Raw genomic sequence first — 19,441 nt, 5'->3', positions numbered from 1 at the left:
GTATCCAAATCTCTTGTCACTCTACTACATTGTAATAAAATGTAACCAACTCAGACTTTTAAAAGGAAGTGTTAATGGCTACATGAAATCTATGGTAATTTTGTATCCAAGTCACCTGTCACTCTATGTCTATATTCCGTTCAGGGCATTATGATACAGTTTACTCCCCTATTATTTTTATTGCCTTTCTATCTGAATGTCTTGTCATTCTAATCACTGATTGACATTACTCTTATAACTACAATTATTACTGTTGTTTTACTATTTTAAACCAGTATTTGAGACAGGAGAATAAGACTAGGAAGGCCCAGCTTTGCTAGTGTAAATTAGCTTTCTTATGTCATAAGGGTACTAACTCTATGGAGAGCCATTATTCTAATGAGAAAGAGAACATATTAGTATGGAAATTTCTTAAGGGCAGAAACTCATGTATTTACAGATATTTATTGAGTGCCTGTTATATGTCAGAACTAAGCTGCTGGGATGTACTAGAGAATACGATATTTGTCACTCTGCTTTGATGGAAATTTTAGACTAGCATAGTACCTGGAACATAGTAGAAGAAAAAAAAACATGTGGTTTCAGTGGTTGAAATTTAAGCATTTGAAAGTTATTATACTTACGACTCACAAATTTACCTTTCACCGATTTAAGCCAAAAAGATTTTATCCAGAAAATAGTTTAGTAGAGATGAATATGTAGGATCCTGCATGATTTAACTTTCTCTTTGCATTTAGGATAATAGACTCAACACATTTCTGTACCACATTTAAAATTTTTATTTATATCCTGCCTTGTTCCCAAAAGGATTTAAAGCAGCTTACAAAAATGTATAGCAGGGTGGGATAAAATAAAGAAACAGAATGAGTAGAGCCAGGAGGGAGATTAGACTATACAACATGCATACTGTGAAGTCCTCGTCACTTACAGGTACCATCATATGGAACCCTTATCCTCCCACCACAAAATTTATAATTCTGCTTGTATCTGTACCTGTGATCTCTCTTCTTTCAAAAACGTAGACCTTTCTTCTTATGGAAAACAAACAAACATCCCTCCACATGTATTCTGGATGGCATCCACCTTCACTTTGTCTATGACTTTGGCTCTGCCCACTGTCCTCATCATCCTTCTATCCAGGATCACAGTCTTTGTCGTGCAGACATGTTCAGCTTCCTCTTGTCCCGCTAACCTCCAGCAAAAGAAAACCCTTCATTTTCACATTCCCCTCCAGCTACCACTCCATTTCTTTGTTTGCCATTTCAACATTTTTCAAAAGGATCACCCATTGAAAATAAAGATATTTCCACATTGTCACCTTCCATTTATATTCACCTTACTTCAATCTGGTTTTCAGTGCCCAAACAAACCACTGAGGTTGTGGCCATGCTCAGCAGTTACCTGTGCTGGCAAATCCAATGGACACTTTAGTTCTCTTACAAGACCCCAGCTGCCTTGACCTAACTGACGTCCTCCCTGAAGTGCTTTCCTTTGCTTTCATGTGCCCATAGCAGACTACTTCTCAATCTCAGTCCTCTTTGTCCAGTCCTCATCCTATCCAACTTCCAGGCGCAGGAGCTCCTTAAAGCTTGACCCTGTGCTTTCCTTTCTCTTTCCGTATACCCCAATGGCGTTATCCATTGTCTTGTTTTTAAACATTATCCATACGCCCTCCCAAGTTTAGCAGCAGCTGAGACTTTTCTCTTGAATTCCATGCTCATATATTCTAACTGCTTACTTGATATGTACTCTTGGGTTTCTCACAGACATGTTGAACTTAAAAATAAATTTTATCCTACCAGAATCTTATCTTGGCTTCAGAATCCTGTCTCCCTCACTCTTGCCCATTTCAGGAAATGGAGCCACCAACACACAGCTGTTTGAGGCAGAACCAGGGAACATTTCTGATACCTCCTTCTCCTTGATCCCCCACCTTTGTCTAATCACCGAGTACTAGTTGCTCTGCCTCCAGAGCATCTCTCATTTATTCACCTCTTCTTCACCAAATTAGCAGCATTGTATGAAACTTAAGAATCCAGGCTTCCTTCCTCCATTGAAAAGATGAGCCGACTGAGTATTTGCAGGCTGGATATTCCTTGCAAAAATTCATTTTGATGCTTCATGAGTGTTCACCATAAAATTGGCTTAAAACTTTTGAAACAAATGTAAATCATTGTCATTAAAATAGATAATTGGCCGGTCACATTGGCTCACACCTGTAATCCCACCACTTTGGGAGGCTAAGGTGGGCAGATCACAAGATCAGGAGTTCAAGACCATCTGGACAACATAGTGAAACCCTATCTCTACTAAAAATACAAAAAATTATCTGGGTCTGGTGGTGTGCGCCTGTAATCCCAGCTACTCGGGAGACTGAGGCAGGAGAATCATGTGAACCCCAGAGGCGAAGGTTGCAGTGAGCTGAGATTGCGTCATTGCACTCCAGCCTGGGCAACAGTGCAAGACTGTCTCAAAAATGAAAAACAAACAAACAAACAAAAAAAACATGAAAGCATCCGTAGACTGTCCCACTGGAAGCAATGCAACTCTCCAGTGTACTCTCCAAAATGAAGTAAATGTTTCAAAGTACATAAAAGAAACCAAGTATAAAATAGTTAAAAGTTTTGAGACTTCTACTAAAAAATGATAGTAGTTGTTTTTGAATATAGATTCCTGGTCCTTTATTCAAAACTCTTGGGGCAAGATGCATTTTGGAATTCAGATTTACATTTTGTTCTTTAGAATAAGATGCATAAGCCATATATTATATAACACTTCCTATAGGATCTGTGGTGCTGCCTTATTCATATTGATATTTCTACAACACAACGTATGAATATTCACACTAAAGGGATAAAAGTGATAAATAACCTCGTATTAGTTCAGGTCAGATTTTGCTGTCAGATGAATTCAGGTCAGATTAGATTTTGCCACCAAAGGCATTATTGAAAAAACTTTTAATTTTCAGAGCTATAGATTTCTGGTTAAGGTATTGCAGACCTGTAGATGGTTGTAGCTCATCTTTCTAACAATAGTTGGGACATCTAGACTAGATTTTTGTTGTTGTTATTGTTGTTAAGGGCACTTCCAGGATGTGGTGTTAAAATGATATCCTTGGCTTATACAAGACAACTTATTTCTCTGTTAGCTGTAACAGAAGGGTGTGTATCCAGTGGAGTCTAAAAGTGGCATCAGTTATATTAAGAAGCCAGGTTTGCTCTTTGTTTAAAGGGCCACCTGGGGTTTAATTACATATCACTGTGAAGGAGATGATAATTTGAAGGATAGAGTGGTATACTTTAAAGTGGATCTAGCTGTGTCCTGTGGCTCAGAAGGCTGATGTCTGGTTTGCTCATTTTATGGAGATGCCATTTGTCTGTAGAGAAGCCATGCAAGGTAAGAGAGGGTCCCACAGTAAATGCTCTTTATGCAGCATCACATGGCTTCTTTATCAGAGCTGGTTAACAGGTCTATGCAGGAAAGTTACTGTAACAGAAGAAAAGCAGCAGAGTATAAGGATCTTGCCCCTCTTAAAGAATGTAAAGACCTTAAAGCTCCTCTGGAAGAAATATCCCCAGAGGAAGTCTTATGATTAGACAATTTTATAAAAACTTAAAATGTTAAAGCAATGAAACAACATACAGAAATTTGAATGCTATTTGACTGGTTAAGGTGAGTCTTAATAGATTCCCTGGAGAGACAATCATAAAAATGTTAGAAAGACAAAAGTTTTTCATTTACTTTCTTTTCCTGGATGGATACATAATTGAGAAAGAATGTTAGGTTAAATAGAATTGGTAAATACCACCCTTAAGTATGTGAGGATAAAACTTTAATAACATAAGCTCCCTACATTTAGTTGCAATATTCCTTTTTAGTTATGTTTCCTCAGCAATCAGTTTTCTTTTCTTCATTGCCCTGTTTGAGTTTCAGGCAGACATATCTTGTTGGAAGATGTCAAACATATTAAACACTATTAAAACAAAATGAGATAGGGGCTGGGCATGGTGGCTTAAGGTGGCTCATGCCTGTAATCCCAGCACTTTGGGAGGCTGAGGCAGGTGGATCACCTGAGGTCAGGAGTTCGAGACCAGCCTGGCCAATGTGGTGAAATTCTGTCTCTACTAAAAATACAAAAATTAGCCGGGTGTAATGGCAGGTGCCTGTAATCCCAGCTACTCGGGAGGCTGCGGCAGAAGAATTGCTTGAACCTGGGAGGTGGAGGTTGCAGTGAGCTGAGATTGCGCCATTGCACTCCAGCCTGGGCAACAAGAGCAAAATTCTGTTTCATTAAAAAAAAAAAAAAAAGAGAGAGAGATCTGTAAATACTGATATAAAAAGATGTCTATGAAATAGTATGTTAGTTTCCTACTGCAGCTGCAACAAATTGTTATGAACTTAGTGGCTTAAAATAACACAAATGTATTACCTTCAAGTTCTGTAGGCTGAAAGTCTGACACAGGTCTTGTAGCCTAAAGTCAAGGTGTCTGCATGGCTGCTTTTTTCTGGACACTCTAGGAAAGAATCCTTTTCCTTGCCTTTTCAGCTGCTACCTGTCACCACATTCCTTGGCTCATGGCTGCCTTCTCCCATGTTCAGTCAGCAGTGTAGCATCACCTCTAACCCTGCCTCCATCATCATGTCTCTTTGATTCTCCTCCTGCCTCCCTCTTGCAGTTTTAAGGATGTTTATAGTTACATTGGGTCCACCTGGATAACCAGAATAATCTTTCTATCTTAAGGAGAGTTGATTAGTATCATGCAAGCTAACATAGTCACAAGTTCTGGGCATTAGGACCTGGACACCTTTGGAGACCGTTATTTGGCCTGCCCTATGTGTAAGTAAGAAAAGAAAGTTGTAAAAATAGTTTGTAGAGTTTTAATTCCATTTAGGTTAAAAAAATGAGTGGTGGTGATAAATAATATTGAGTAAGGTATAACCAACTTTAAGAAAACTGTACTAAAAATCTGGCACTAAGAGAGAATAAAGGTTGACTTGATTCATTTTATCAAAAAACTCTCAACATTTTTGATTGTTAGTCAGTAGGGCAAAATTCCGTTTACATATAGTGTGTCAGTTGTGTGAAGTAAGGTGTGCTTGTGTGCTTCCACATCCTCATAGAATAATTTTCTGGCTTCCGCTACATATTGTTGAAATTTAATCAAGGGCATAGTAACTCCATGATCTGCGATAGATAAGCACAGATTAGATCTGGTGGCAGAATTTCTCTGTACACCATGAACTGTGCATTTTACAAAAGGCTAATTACTATCATGGACAAAGCATAGTAGCACTTAATTGTATTTATTGAATAGCATTTATTAAATTTATTCAGATATATCTCTTGTTAACATAGTATCCATCTTCCAACTTTGAATGATTCATAATCTTTCTAAAATAAGCATTAGGTAGAAAGTAATTTTCTTCAGATGTACAGATGGGAAATGGTAAGAATTCACAGGCAACCTGGAGGAAACAGATGGACCGTAGATCGCTCCTGCCAGTATGGGCTGTTTCCAGAACACAGTGACCATTCCATATCCTTTTGCAGAAAAACCACAAATTTGGCCCCAATATTTTTATGGTTTACACAAATAAGACCTAACTGCTTTTGTTTTCATGTGTTTTGGTACCCTTACAAATGTAGATTTCTGAGTTGAAATGCACTCAGCATTTCTGTTTATTTTTCTATCTCTTATTTTATTAAATATTGAGTTTCTAAACTCATGGGTTATGATATTTGTAACCATAATTTTCATGTAGCTATTTTCTATTAAAGGTGGATTTTAAAACAGCTGATTTAAAGTTCAGACTTCTTTCTTTCAACCGTTTTGAGTTATGAGGCATGTTGGTCTGAATTGAAGGTGATTTGGGGAAAATGTTCCTTCTTCCAATAAGTGGAAAACTTCCTATTTTAATGACATAATTTTTTTGTGCACTACTGAAAAGTGTAAATTAAAACTACTTGAATGAGATACATTACTGAAGAGATTTTAGAAAATCTGAGTTGGTTGGTATTTAAGCCTTCATGCTTTCCAGATAGAGCATTTAAAAAGTAACCTTAATGTGTATGTGCTTTTTGTGTTTAACATATTGATTTTCAGATTGAACTTTTTTCTTTATAATAAAAAACAAAATCTGTTGCCTGGAAGAGTACAGCTTAATTGTGGGTAGTCTTTTCCTTTCACATTACATTTGACAGTCAACGGGCATTTTTATAAGCTTAGTGGGCAGGCTCAGCCCATGTTTGACTTTGGCAGGCAAGATAGGAAATAGTTTAAATAGTTTTACGGCATATTTATTTCCTAGTGAATGTGCACTTGTTAGAGGGCTGTTTTGTTTTGTTTTGTTTTGTTTTTTTTAATGTCTGAAGGGGCAAAATATTCTTTTACTGCTCTTTTCCTTACTTGTATTGTACTGTTTAGGTCTTGATAGACTTTCTGTAAAGAAGGAATGATTTGGTGATGGAGTGTTCCCACTGACCGATGGACTCAAAGAAGAGAAGGTAAAACCATTTCTTCCTTTTCTCTTATCCTCCTAGGAAAACATAGCAAACAGCTTCACATATGTGTAGCTTCTCTTCGTTTTAATTTTCTTGTTGATGGTTGTTAAGTGGGAATAGTGACATTTGTAGTTAGTTGATTGGTAAAGATAAAACAAATTTTAAAAAAGGCTACTTAGTTGTAAGCTTTGTAAGAAGCACTAAATGTCTTCATTTCATCATTTTAAAGTGCTTATAGCCATTTTTCCCTCACAAATAATTTCAGGTTTTTAGAAGTAGCCTTGCTAATCTTAATCATCTTCCATCCCTAAAGAACTAGTTAAGGAAGATATCTAAAAGGAAGGTTAAATGTGTAGTGTTCCTCCTATAGAACCATGGTTATGTCCAGTTAGAATTTAAGGGAATATTATATAGCAAACATAGAGAAATTCCTAGCTATTCAAAAGAGTTTCTGTGCCTCATTAAAATTTTGGCATCAGTGTTCTAGAAAAAAGAAACTGAAAAAATGTATTACCAATGGTGGCACATATCTTAACACACCCTTTTCTTAGAAGAGGGCAATTAGGATATAGTCATTACTGTGCAGCTGTGTGTTTTGTATTCTTTAAACCAAAATCATCAGATGTGTAGAATTCTTTAGCTAGAACTTGAACAAAGCATGAAGGATTTTACTGATATCTGTTACAAACTTGATTCCTAAAAGTTTAAATAGCAATTCTACACTTAAACTCAGCATACAGTGAAATGAATTCCTGTATCTCGTGTTGTTCTCATCAAGTACTTTTTACTTACTATAAAATTTTATGATAAGACTTCAACTTGGGCATGTTGTAGCTTTAATATCTAAATAAGGAGTGAATATATTGAGAAGTTAGAATCTTGGAATTTTATGCTACCAAATGCTAAAACTTCTAAAAATAGCCCAAGTTTTGTTTGCTTCTTAGATGGAGAAAAGTAATTTGTGGATTTAGAGTGTCCTTCAGTCTTTTTTTTTTTTTTGAGACGGAGTCTCGCTCTGTCATCCAGGCTGGAGTGCAGTGGCACAATCTTGGCTCACTGCAGCCTCCGCCTCCCGGGTTCAAGCACTTCTCCTGCCTCAGCCTCCTGAGTAGCTGGGACTACAGGCACATGCCACCATGCCCGGCTAATTTTTTTTTTATTTTATTTTTAGTAGAGACGGGGTTTCACCATAGTAGCCAGGCTGGTCTTGAGCTCCTGACCTTGTGATCCACCTGCCTCAGCCTCCCAAAGTGCTACACCCAAAGTGCAGGTGTAAGCCACCATGTCCCACATCCTTTAGTCTTTTACATAAATAGTTGTTTTACTTTGGCTCCTGTGAGCATAACCAAAGCATAAAATAGGTGCTAATTCAGCTATCTGATCCAGTCATCCATGTGCTAGTAAAAGGTACAATCATGAAAAGTATTAAGAACAAAGGATACCGTTCGGAATTGTAGAAACAATTAAGCTACGTTTCTTGATGTTTGTAGCTCAACAGAGGCAGAAGGATCCAAAGAAAGAGGCCTGGTCCATATCTGGCAGGCAGGATCCTTTCCCATAACACCAGAGAGATTGCCAGGCTGGGGAGGAAAGACCGTTTTGCAGGCAGCCCTCGGAGTGAAACATGGAGTTCTTCTGACTGAAGGTAATGAAGAGAATGGCTTAACAAATACGAACTGCAATGCTAACAAATGCCTGAATGTGGAAAATCAGGTATGGGAATAATTGGATACTAGGGGTTCTTTTCTTTTTTTTAGTTTTTTGAGATGGAGTTTTGCTCTTGTCGCTCAAGCTGGAGTACAATGGCGCGATCTCGGCTCACCACAACCTCTGCCTCCCAGGTTCAAGCAGTTCTCCTGCCTCAGCCTCCCAAGTAGCTGGGGTTACACGGGCCTACCACCACGCCTAGCTAATTTTTTTTTTTGAGACGGAGTCTCATTCTGTCACCCAGGCTGGAGTGCAGTGGCACAGTCTCGGCTTACTGCAAGCTCTGCCTCCCAAGTTCACGCCATTCTCCTGCCTCAGCCTCCCAAGTAGCTGGGACGGCAGGCGCCCGCCACCACTCCTGGCTAACTTTTTTTTTGTATTTTTAGTAGTGATGAGGTTTCACCATATTGGCCAGGCTGACCTTGAACTCCTGACCTCAGGTGATCCACCTGCCTTGACCTCCCAAAGTTCTGGAATTACAGGGATGAACCACCGTGCCTGGCCTAGGGTTTCTTAATGAACTGTTTTTGTTTTCAAGATATATTCTTAATCCCTTATCAGAAATCAGATTAGTTCTTAAATTTAAAATATACCATTAACTAGAATAAAAGGGAGAACTATAGTTTTAAATTTTTATAGTAATAAATAAATGAAAAATTAAATTTTAAAAGGTCACCTATTCAGAGACTCTTTTGCTATAACTTTTGTTCATTAAGTCTATCAGAATAATAATGCTAATAATAGCTAATGTTTGTTAAGCAGTTGTGTTCCAGATACTATACTAAGCCCTTTCCATGTGTTATCTCACTGAATCTGCACTACTACCTTGTGAGGTAGCTTCTATTATTATTCACAGATAAGGAAATTGAAAGTCAGGGAGATTACATTTTTCCAAGCACACACAGCTGTTGAAGTGTCAGAGTCAGGACTGGAACTCAGTCTGATTTCAAAGCTGGCTTTTAAAGCCACTTGGCTGAACTTTCGCAGTATAATTTTTTTTTTCAGGCATAAATAGCAATTCACTAGACATATTATAAAATCTATGAGTCTATTACAGAAGCATGCTATAATTTATAGAGGTACCTTTAATCTTAATGGCACTTTATCAACTCAATCTTGGCAGATTTGATTTGGGCACTGATTGCCATCTACTTCACTAATTTATACGTTTCTGCTCTGCAAGCATTTATTGAGATATTAAATAATGATTTGGCATTTTCTTTCTAGGAACTAAGGAAGACAAATTCTAGGAAACAAGGATTAAGTCTGGTCCTGGTGGTTGTATGGGATAAACATGGATTTCTTTTTAGTTTGTCTTATATCAGTTTTATTATAATGTTATTATATGATTCAGGACTTTAAAAACAATCTTACTTTAAAAATGTGAACTAGATTCAATACCTGTCCTGTGAAATTTAAAATATGTAGTTCTCAAGCAAATATAAGTGGAATTCTATTGTTTTCAATAAGATATTTGGAATATTTGCATTAAGATAGTGAAACCGGCTGGGCACAATTGCCCATGCCTGTAATCCCGGCACTTTGGGAGGCCAAGGCAGAAGGATCCCTGGAGCCCAGGGGTTCAAGATCAGCCTGGGCAACATAGGGAGACTGTGTCTCTACAGGAAATATTTAAAAAATAAGCCAGGCATGGAGGCACACACCTATAGTTCCAGCTACTTCAGAGTCTGAGGCAGGAGGATTGCTTGAGTCTGGGAGACCAAACCTGCATGCAATAAACCGTGATTATGCCACTGCACTCTAGCCTAGGTGACAAAGTAAGATCCTGTCTCAAAAAAAAAACAGTTATTCAACTATAAACATGGTATCTTTAGAATCATACCTTCAAGGCTAGGGCAACTGAAGGAAAACTTTTCAAAAATATTTACATAGCCTATCATTGTTTATGTTTAAGCAGTGTCCTGGTATTAAGTGTCACAGTTACCAAAAAAAACATCTAATACAAGTGTGTGTTTGAAATTGCATACAGATCTCCAGTGCTGTCTTTTTCAGCTGAGGAAATGGTTGAGTGCTAGAAATTTTCAAGGCTCTTCATCTCTGTTAAATATGACTATTAGCTCTTAATTCAATGAAGATACTTCATTGATTCACTTTTTTTTTTTTGAGATGGAGTCTTGCTCTGTTGCCCTGGCTGGAGTGCGGTGGCACAGTCTCGGCTCACTGCAACCTCTGCCTCCCAGGTTTAAGTGATTCTTCTGCCTCAGCCTCCTGAGCAGCTGAGGCTGTAGGCGAGCACCAGCACGCTCGGCTAATTTTTTTTTTGTATTTTTAGTAGAGATGGGGTTTCACCATATTGACCAGGCTGGTCTCAAACTCCTGACCTTGTGATTCGCCTGCCTCGGCCTCCCAAAGTGCTGGGATTACAGGCATAAGCCACCGCGCCCAGCCTGTTTCACTATTTTTTATATGCTCCACTTTTTGTTTTTTTTAAGGAGGGGAATCTGAATATCCGTTTGTTTGCAGTATTGCTCTTTCTAGTGGAATAATGTTAACTGAAAGACTTGGTGAGCTTTTTCAAGTATATTGTTATATTAGGAAACAAAGTTTAAAAGAACTTAACCAGTGAGCTTATTTTCTCATCTTGATCCAGACTCTACATTTCCTAATAAATGCACATATCTTCCCTCTAGCCACTATTGAGTCCTTACTTATATAGATGTGATGAGTTAACTTGAATGTATACGTGACCATGTATAATAGGTCAAAGATAAAGTTTGCATGTTTTCATCATCAACTCAATTGCTGCCTTATGAGAAAAAAAATAATGCTTATTTCTTCATTAATTAAAAAAAAAATCGTAAGTCTCTGGTCATATGGAAAAGAAAGGATAGTGGGCTTGGTTCAGTATTTTTCAAAACCCGTAGCCAAGTCTTTGTTTCACTGAATTTTTAGCCAGCGTAGATTATGTGCACCTGCTCCCAAATTCCCACAATACTACAGTAAAATTAAGACTTGGTAGCATACCTGGATATACATAAGTTATTTATATACCCAACTCACTGGTGTCTTCATTAATTCTAAAGCTAGCCGGTTATTCTGCTGACAGGTTCGTTTGCTTTTTTGCTTTGTTCTGTTGTGATGATTTGCTTTTTATTTTTAACATTTTTTTAGGCTTAATTCACTTTATTTTTCTTGTATAAAAACCCTGTGTTGTAGCCACAGCTGGAGCCTGGATCCTCTGCCCAGAGACTCTGGTGTGGGTCTTGACAAGGTGGCCAGTGAATTCCTGAGAGGGAGTCTTGGTGAATACAGTCTCCTTCCAGAGGTTGGGGGCCAGTTGGCTGTAGGTCTTGGAGATGGCATCATAGGTGGGCTTGGTGAAGTTGGCCAGGGTGGCAGTGCAGCCCCTGGCTAAGGAGTAGCAGTCATTGATACTGGCCATCATCAGCAGCTTCTTGGGCACCAGGGCTAAGAGGATGCCAGTGCCTCTGAGTGCAGGGATGAGGTGCACCAGCACAGAACCACAGCAGCCTGTCACCTTGTAAGGGACCACATGGTGCTTGCTGATCTTGTTCCCCCAGTAGCCTCTGTGCACAGGGACAATGGAGAGCTTGGCCAGGATGATAGTCCCTTGGATGGCAGTGGCCACCTCCTTGGAGCAAGTGGCCATTGTCGTCCCCAGTGGCAACAAACACCTGGAACCTGGTGTATTGGCCGGTGCATGTCTGCTTCTGCACCGGCATAATCTTCAAAACCTCATCCTTGAGAGAGGTCCCCAGAAAAAAGTCAGTGATCTCAGACTCCTTGATGGGCAGGGAGAAGAGATAGATTTCCACCAGGGACTTGATCTTCATGTCCTTGACCAGGCAGCGCAGCTTAGTGATGGGTGTCCACTCCTTATCCTCGGCCTTGCCTCCTTGAGCTCTGTGGCCCTGACCCTGTCCCCAGATGCCGCTGCCCAAGCCTCCAAGGAAGTCGCTGTGGTTCCCCATCCCAGGTTCCCTGAGGCCTCCAGGCCCTCCTGCTACACTGGCATCATCTGCCATTTGATGATTTTTTGGAGAAGAAGCTGATTTGCTTTTTAAACAAATCTCACCTCAGAAAGACTAGCTAGTATCTAGTACATAAAGTCCAGGGTGAGCATCCCACATTAAAAATCTGACATCTAAAATGATCCAAAATCCAAAACTTTCTGAGTGCTGATGTGATGATGCTCAAAGGAAATGCTCATTGGAACATTTCAGATTTGGGATGCTCAGTCAGTAAGTATAAGGCAAATATTCCAAAACCTGGACCTGAAATCCAAAACCCCTCTGCTCCCAAGCGTTTTGGATAAGTGATACTCAACCTGTATATTTATGTAACATCTCAAAACTGTACATAACATGCCATACAATGTGAAGACAACCATGTCTTGTTAAGAACTGGTGCTTTCTGTACAGCCTAGAGGCATAAAATTAATTTCTTAGTTTTGGCCAAAATGAATCTCTAATATTTTTAAGCCATTGCATAATTTTCTGCTGTTCCAACTTGTTTACTAGTAATGACTTGTAGATATTAGTGAATGTGTCTGTTTTGTCTTATTTTTTGCTTATTTTATCTTAACATGGTTATTTATTTTGCCTTTGAACACTTGGAATCTGCTTCTGTAATAGCCTGTGATGGTGGCCATTAATAGTGGATTGATGTGAGGAGTTTGTAGGATGAGGCCGAAGGAAAGGAGTAGCCTCCTACAATTTGTAGAAATTCTCACCATAGTGCAGAATATTAAAATGAGTCATTTTTTAAAAGATGAATTAATGTGAAATACTGTGTGCTTGAACCAGATTTCTACAACTGCTTTGGAAAATTTAAAAAGAAAGTCCAATTTGGTTAAATCTAGAGGGCACTAAAAGATTGCTGTTAAAATTTTTAGTTAATTCACTAACCCTTTCTTTTTCTTTTTCCTTTTTTTTAAACTTCAGATGGTGAGGTCTACAGCTTTGGGACCCTTCCCTGGAAAAGTGGACCAGCAGAGATTTGTCCAAGTAGCCCCATTCTAGAAAAAGCCCTGGTTGGGCATTATGTTGTTACTGTGGCAACAGGAAGCTTCCATAGTGGAGCAGTGACAGATAATGGTGTTGCATACATGTGGGGAGAGAATTCTGCTGGCCAGTGTGCAGTAGCCAACCAGCAGTATGTGCCGGAACCGAACCCTGTCAGCATTGCTGATTCTGAGGCCAGCCCTTTGTTAGCAGTCAGGATTTTGCAGTTGGCATGTGGCGAGGAACACACTCTGGCATTGTCAATAAGCAGAGAGATTTGGGCATGGGGTACTGGTTGTCAGTTGGGGCTCATTACCACTGCCTTCCCAGTGACAAAGCCGCAAAAGGTAGAACATCTTGCTGGGCGAGTGGTGCTTCAAGTTGCCTGTGGTGCTTTCCACAGCTTAGCCCTTGTACAATGCCTCCCTTCCCAAGATCTGAAGCCAGTCCCAGAACGATGCAACCAGTGCAGCCAGCTCTTGATTACTATGACTGACAAAGAAGACCATGTGATTATATCAGACAGTCACTGTTGCCCATTAGGTGTGACACTGACAGAATCTCAGGCAGAAAACCATCCCAGCACTGCTCTCAGCCCCTCTACTGAAACCCTTGACAGGCAGGAAGAAATATTTGAGAACACTCTTGTAGCCAGTGATCAGTCTGTTGCTACTGAACTGAATGCAGTCAGTGCTCAGACCACGAGCAGCGATGCCGTATCCTCTCAACAAAACGTCATGGGAACAACTGAAATTTCTTCTGCCAGAAACATGCCATCGTACCCTGACACCCAAGCAGTCAGTGAATACCTGCGGAAACTGTCAGATCATTCAGTAAGAGAGGACTCAGAGCATGGTGAAAAGCCAGTGCCGTCTCAGGTACCTGCTAAATTTTATAAAATAAAAGTGTTTCTAGAGTTGAACTGTGTGAGCTTTTCTTTAGAAACTTTAAAATGAGTGAGGCTTGGTAGCATTTTTTATTTTTTGAGTTTGACTATAATTTTGTTTTATCAGGCAAGCCTAGATAAAGGAAAGAACCTGGATTAATCCAAAATGACTCTGTGTTTAAGTTCTAGGCCTTTATGATATTGAAAGGTGTCATGTTGGGCTTGTTTTGTAAGTAGGAACATTTCATTTTATTTTTCTTGCTAGTACTTTTTTTCTATGGCTAAGGTACTGAATGTTGGTGGGCCCTGAATAGTTTAATATAACTATACATTCACAAACATTCTTCTTACTTGTGTTTGTAACACTGTTCAGAATTCTGTAGAGAAAAGTTCTTTCCTTCTTTAACAGGGAAAGTTGCTTTGTGGCAGATCCTTCAGTTGTAGGCAGATTTAAAACTTACAGGCAATTACATGTTTCAGTTTTTTTCAGTTATAGCTGTTGTCCTTACTAGGCTTTATTTGAAGAGCTGGCTAATATTTTATCTTTTTGTTTGTTTTTGAGATGGGGTCTTGCTCTGTCACCCAGGCTGGAGTGCAGTAGTGTGATCATGGCTCACTGCAGCCTTGATCTCCCAGGCTCAAGCGATCCTCCCAGTTCAGCCTTCCAAGTAGCTGGGACTACACACGTGCCACCACACCTGCTGATTTTATTTTATTTTTAAGTAGAGAGGAGGTTGACCTTTGTTGCCCAGGCTCATCTCAAAACTCCTGAGCTCAAGCAATCCTCCCACCTCAACCTCCCAAAGTGTTGAGATTACAGGCAGAATCATCATGCCCAGCCTATTTTATGTATCTTATTAAAACTATTTTCATTTTGAAGATTTATGGTAAACAAAAGCTGTTTATCAGTAGCACATGGTACAGCTTGAGTTCCTGCTTAAAATAAATTGTTTTAAAAGGATTATTTCTGGCCTGTAATCCCAGCACTTTGGGAGACCAAGGCAGGCAGATCGCCAGGTCAGGAGATCGAGACCATCCTGGCTAACACGGTGAAACCCCGTCTCTACTAAAAATACAAAAAATTAGCCAGGCAGGGTGGCAGGCACCTGTAGTCCCAGCTACTCAGGAGGCTGAGGCAGGAGAATGGCATGAACCTGGGAGGCGGACATTGCAGTGAGCCAAGATTGTGCCACTGCACTCCAGCCTGGGCAACAGAGCGAGACTCCACCTCAAAAAAAAAAAGGATTATTTCTGTGTTTCACTCAGTGTGGCCTTTTGATTTTGCTTTACCAAAACTCTAAGAAAACAAAAGATCATAATCATAAAAGATCTGCCCTGCGGTGTTTCTTTTTAGGTTTTTGAAACCATGTAGCCTCTTGCTTCTCAATTCTTATTGTTTACTGTGTCAGAATGCGAACATGAAGGTATTTTTAGAAATAGTCTTTATTTCACAATCCATTTACTGAAATTTGTGGGTATTTGAGTTTTTTGAAAATCAAGGATAAGCTGTTTGAAGAAAGGTATTACAAAGTCTGAACAAAGCAAAAGTAGTAATTTAATAATGCATGTAGAAAATTCTTAGACTGTACATGCTTATTACCTTTAACTTACTTTGTTAAACATTGGAAGTTTTTGTTACTTATGCTAGTAACAATGTGTGTGTTTCTATTGAATTAAATTTAATTTATTTAAATTAAATAAACGTGTGTTTCTATTACATTTAATTTATTCTCTGTAAATAACATCTCAGTCATACAGCTAATTCACGAGGAATTTATGTGTTCTACAGCAAGTTTTTTCTCTTCTGGTGAGATATAACTGAGACTCTCTCACTTGGGAAATAAACCAAAGTATTATTGGTTGACTGGAATTCCTAAAATTATATATTTCATCAAAATTGCTAATTGTGTTTTTTGTAGGGGAGGGCTTATTTACTTACTATATTTTTAAATGTAATTAAGTAGAAGGAGCCAGTTAGAACAGTAGTTCAAGGTTTATATAAGGTAGAGTTTTGTGACTTTGCTCTACCTAGTGGTCAAGAACCCCCTAAAATAGTTACCTCCAAATACCATCACTGCTTCTGTAAGGAGTCTTTGTGAACAAAAAGTGGAGATAGTGACACTAGTTCTTTTGAAAAAGCTATCATGGGAGCTGTATCACCAAAGAAGTAATAGATTTTGTATTTATTTTTTGTTTTATTAAGTATATTTGTTTATTGTATGGACTATTTACAGACTACTCATTTGCATGTAAATAGCTCTTTGGAATTTAGCATTTAATTCAACAAAATGTGGTGAGTACTTACATGTCAGGCACTTTGCTAGGTACCAGGAATTATTTCCTTTAAGAAATCAGAAACCAGTGTTAAAATACACACACACACACACACACACACACACGCACACAATATTTGTATTTTAATTTAGGACAAAAGAAGGAATGTGTATATTCCCTTTGAGATCTTTGGGTACAATAAGAAGCATATTTTTCAATATGATCTATGCTGATGAGATGGAAGCTTTTTTATGTGTTTGGTAGGTACATTTAATGACCTTCCTTTTTAGGGAACATTGATGTTTGACAGCTTAGAGTAAATTTCTACTGATTTTTCATTAAGATATCAGAAAACTTTAGTTTGACTTTCTAATACACTTCTAGAATCACACTAAGAACATTGGTTCCAAATGTTTACTTATTAACCTACCACATTTGCCATCTGTGGTAGCAAGAGCAAAGGTAATCCTATAGCTTGTCTAGCCCCTGGGTCATAGAAAATAACTCATTGCTGAGCCAGTAAAGGCACTCGAGCTTAGCATAATTTGGGAGATGATAGGTTATAGGTATAACTTATTTTTCCATCTCTATATGCTATATCTAAATTTCAATTTATAAAGCATTTCAGGAAAAGCTTTTTTTTCCATAAAATCTAATTTTTTTCCTGCCACTTCTAGGTAGTAGTCTGTATAACTTTTCCTGAAAGTGATCAATAATGAAATTTGCATTTTTTCAAACTTCCATCCAGGGCTGTCACAGTACACATGGTATTAAAGGCAGTGTTTTCCATGCTTTTTCTTCCCTCTACCTTTTTACTATATTTAATTTTATAAAAGCAGCTGAGGCTTATTTTTAAATACCTTAGAAAAATACAACATCCAGACAAAAGGAAGTACTTTGGAAAAGGAACTGTATTTTGAGTACTCATTTCCTTTTAATGTGTTAACTCCATGATCGAGAAGAGAATACCTTTAGATGAAGGTGAAGAGAACTTCTCCTGTTATTTTAGATTCTTAAAGCAAACAGCGATGGATATTAAACTTTTTTTTATTGATTGCTTATTGTATAAGGGATTATATTTTTATATAATTTTTTATGTGTGTATATTTTAGCCTCTTATAGAAGAAGCAATTCCTAATCTCCACAGCCCACCTACCACAAGCACCTCAGCCCTAAACAGCCTGGTGGTCTCTTGTGCATCTGCTGTTGGTGTGAGAGTGGCTGCTACTTATGAAGCTGGTGCCTTGTCACTGAAGAAAGTTATGAACTTTTATAATACAACCCCTTGTGAAACTGGAGCTCAGGCAGGCAGTAGTGCCATTGGCCCAGAAGGTTTGAAAGATAGCAGGGAAGAACAGGTTAAACAGGAATCAATGCAAGGAAAGAAAAGTTCAAGTCTTGTGGATATCAGAGAAGAAGAAACAGAGGGAGGCAGTCGAAGACTCTCCCTCCCTGGATTGTTGTCACAAGGTAAGGAAATAACCAGGTTTTATGAATTGACTTTTGGGGAATCCAGGATGCTCCTAACATCACGTGCTGTATTATTGAAAAAAACTTTCCTAATTATGAAGCTGACGTATTCAAATGTCAAAGTTTATTTAATGGTGGTTTTAAAAGAAAATTGCATGTTTATCTGCTTTAGATATCACTAAAAAGTTAGAATGTAACTTTTTCTTGATGTTTGCTCCTGCTTATGAACCTTATTATGAATCTTATTTTATTGTTCTGGAGTGTTACAATACCCTTCTTATTTCCTAATTGGGACCTATACTCCACACTGATGAGGTTGCAGATGTGACCATTGGATAAGTGAGGAATTACTGTACTTGACTTGAAAAAGGAGAGAACTCTTAAGCTTCAAGAAGAGAAAACTTCATTTTCTGAGACCATAGGCAATAAACTTTTTAGAATATTACACAGTTGGCTCTTCTCCTTTTCTCAATCAGTTCAGCAGTCTCAGCCATCTGGACTTGAGCTTCTCGAGAGTGGCCTGCAGACCGGCAGCATCAGCAGCACCTGGGAACTTGTTAGAAATGCAGACGCTCAGGTTCCACTCTCAACTTACTGAATCAAAACATGCATTAGAGCAAGATCCCCCAGGTGATTAGTATGCACACTAAAGTTTGAGAAGCATTTAATGAGACTAGGAGTTGGCAGACTTTTTCTGTAAAGAGTCAAAGAGAAATATTTTAAGGTTTGTAGGCCATCCTGTCTCTGTGACAACTACTCAGCTACGCTGTGGTTATGTAAAAGCAACCAGAGTCAATATGTAATGAATGAGTGAAGCTATATCCCAACAAAACTTTATTTACAAAAACAGATGGTAGGCCCTGTTTGGCCCATGGGCTATAATTGACCAGCTCCTGGTTTACATGATTTTGTGCAAAGCTCAAAAGTTAGGAAATCTAGACTGTAATAAAACTTACCTTTTTTTACTCTGCACCTGTTTCTCCCCTTGCTCTACTTACTGAACACTTTGTGCCACTCTTATTCTGCCTCCTAATTCTAATTACCATCAGATTTTCCTCTACACAAATGAAACTTAAGTCCTGATTAATTTGAATATATATATTATATATATGATGTATAAGAAGGCCTATGATCTCTATTAAGTCTGAAGGAGAATCTTGCACCAAATTTTTCTTATTCTTAAGTGTCGTTTACCATTTTAAGTATGTAAATATATTTGCAATCTCTTTGAACTACAAATGTGGAATATTTTTTTCATGTCATTACATCACGATTCCCACTAATAGACTTACATCCTAAGGTTAATTTTTACTTAGTAACCTAAAGTATCTTTAGAAAAATTTTACATGTACTCTTTTCCCCTCTCTAAGAATTATCTGGAGTGCATCCTTGAGGAATCTTCAAGTAGGTTTATTTGAGTCTCTATATGCATAGAAATGATACATTCACCAGAAAAGATGTTGATATTAGGCAGTGCTGATCACTTTTCTTGAGGCCCAGAAGTTAATGATTTAATGACTAAGCCTCTGCTGAGTGACATTTGATGATTTTCTTCAAAACTTATCCGGGCATCAAACACTATTCACATAGTGTTATGTGTGTTTGATGTAATTTTGA

At 38.4% G+C, this 19,441-nt stretch overlaps 1 protein-coding gene across 2 annotated transcripts in view; it reads left to right on the top strand.

Moving 5' to 3' along the window:
* Positions 1-19,441, top strand: part of ALS2 (alsin Rho guanine nucleotide exchange factor ALS2) — an 81,692-nt gene that overhangs the window by 5,911 nt on the left and 56,340 nt on the right. For both annotated transcript variants that reach the window (XM_023219075.2, XM_023219067.2), the window contains exons 2-5: positions 6,426-6,505; positions 7,993-8,147; positions 13,135-14,072; positions 17,467-17,824. In XM_023219075.2, the coding sequence (XP_023074843.2) occupies positions 6,486-6,505; positions 7,993-8,147; positions 13,135-14,072; positions 17,467-17,824 (1,471 nt within the window). In that variant the 5' untranslated portion in view covers positions 6,426-6,485. The remainder of the gene's footprint in view (positions 1-6,425; positions 6,506-7,992; positions 8,148-13,134; positions 14,073-17,466; positions 17,825-19,441) is intronic.

The sequence above is a fragment of the Piliocolobus tephrosceles genome, chromosome 11 (assembly GCF_002776525.5).
Source record: "Piliocolobus tephrosceles isolate RC106 chromosome 11, ASM277652v3, whole genome shotgun sequence".
NCBI lineage: Eukaryota > Metazoa > Chordata > Mammalia > Primates > Cercopithecidae > Piliocolobus > Piliocolobus tephrosceles.
The sequence above is the reverse complement of the archived record's forward strand: the minus strand, read 5'-3'. Positions and strand labels throughout refer to the sequence as shown.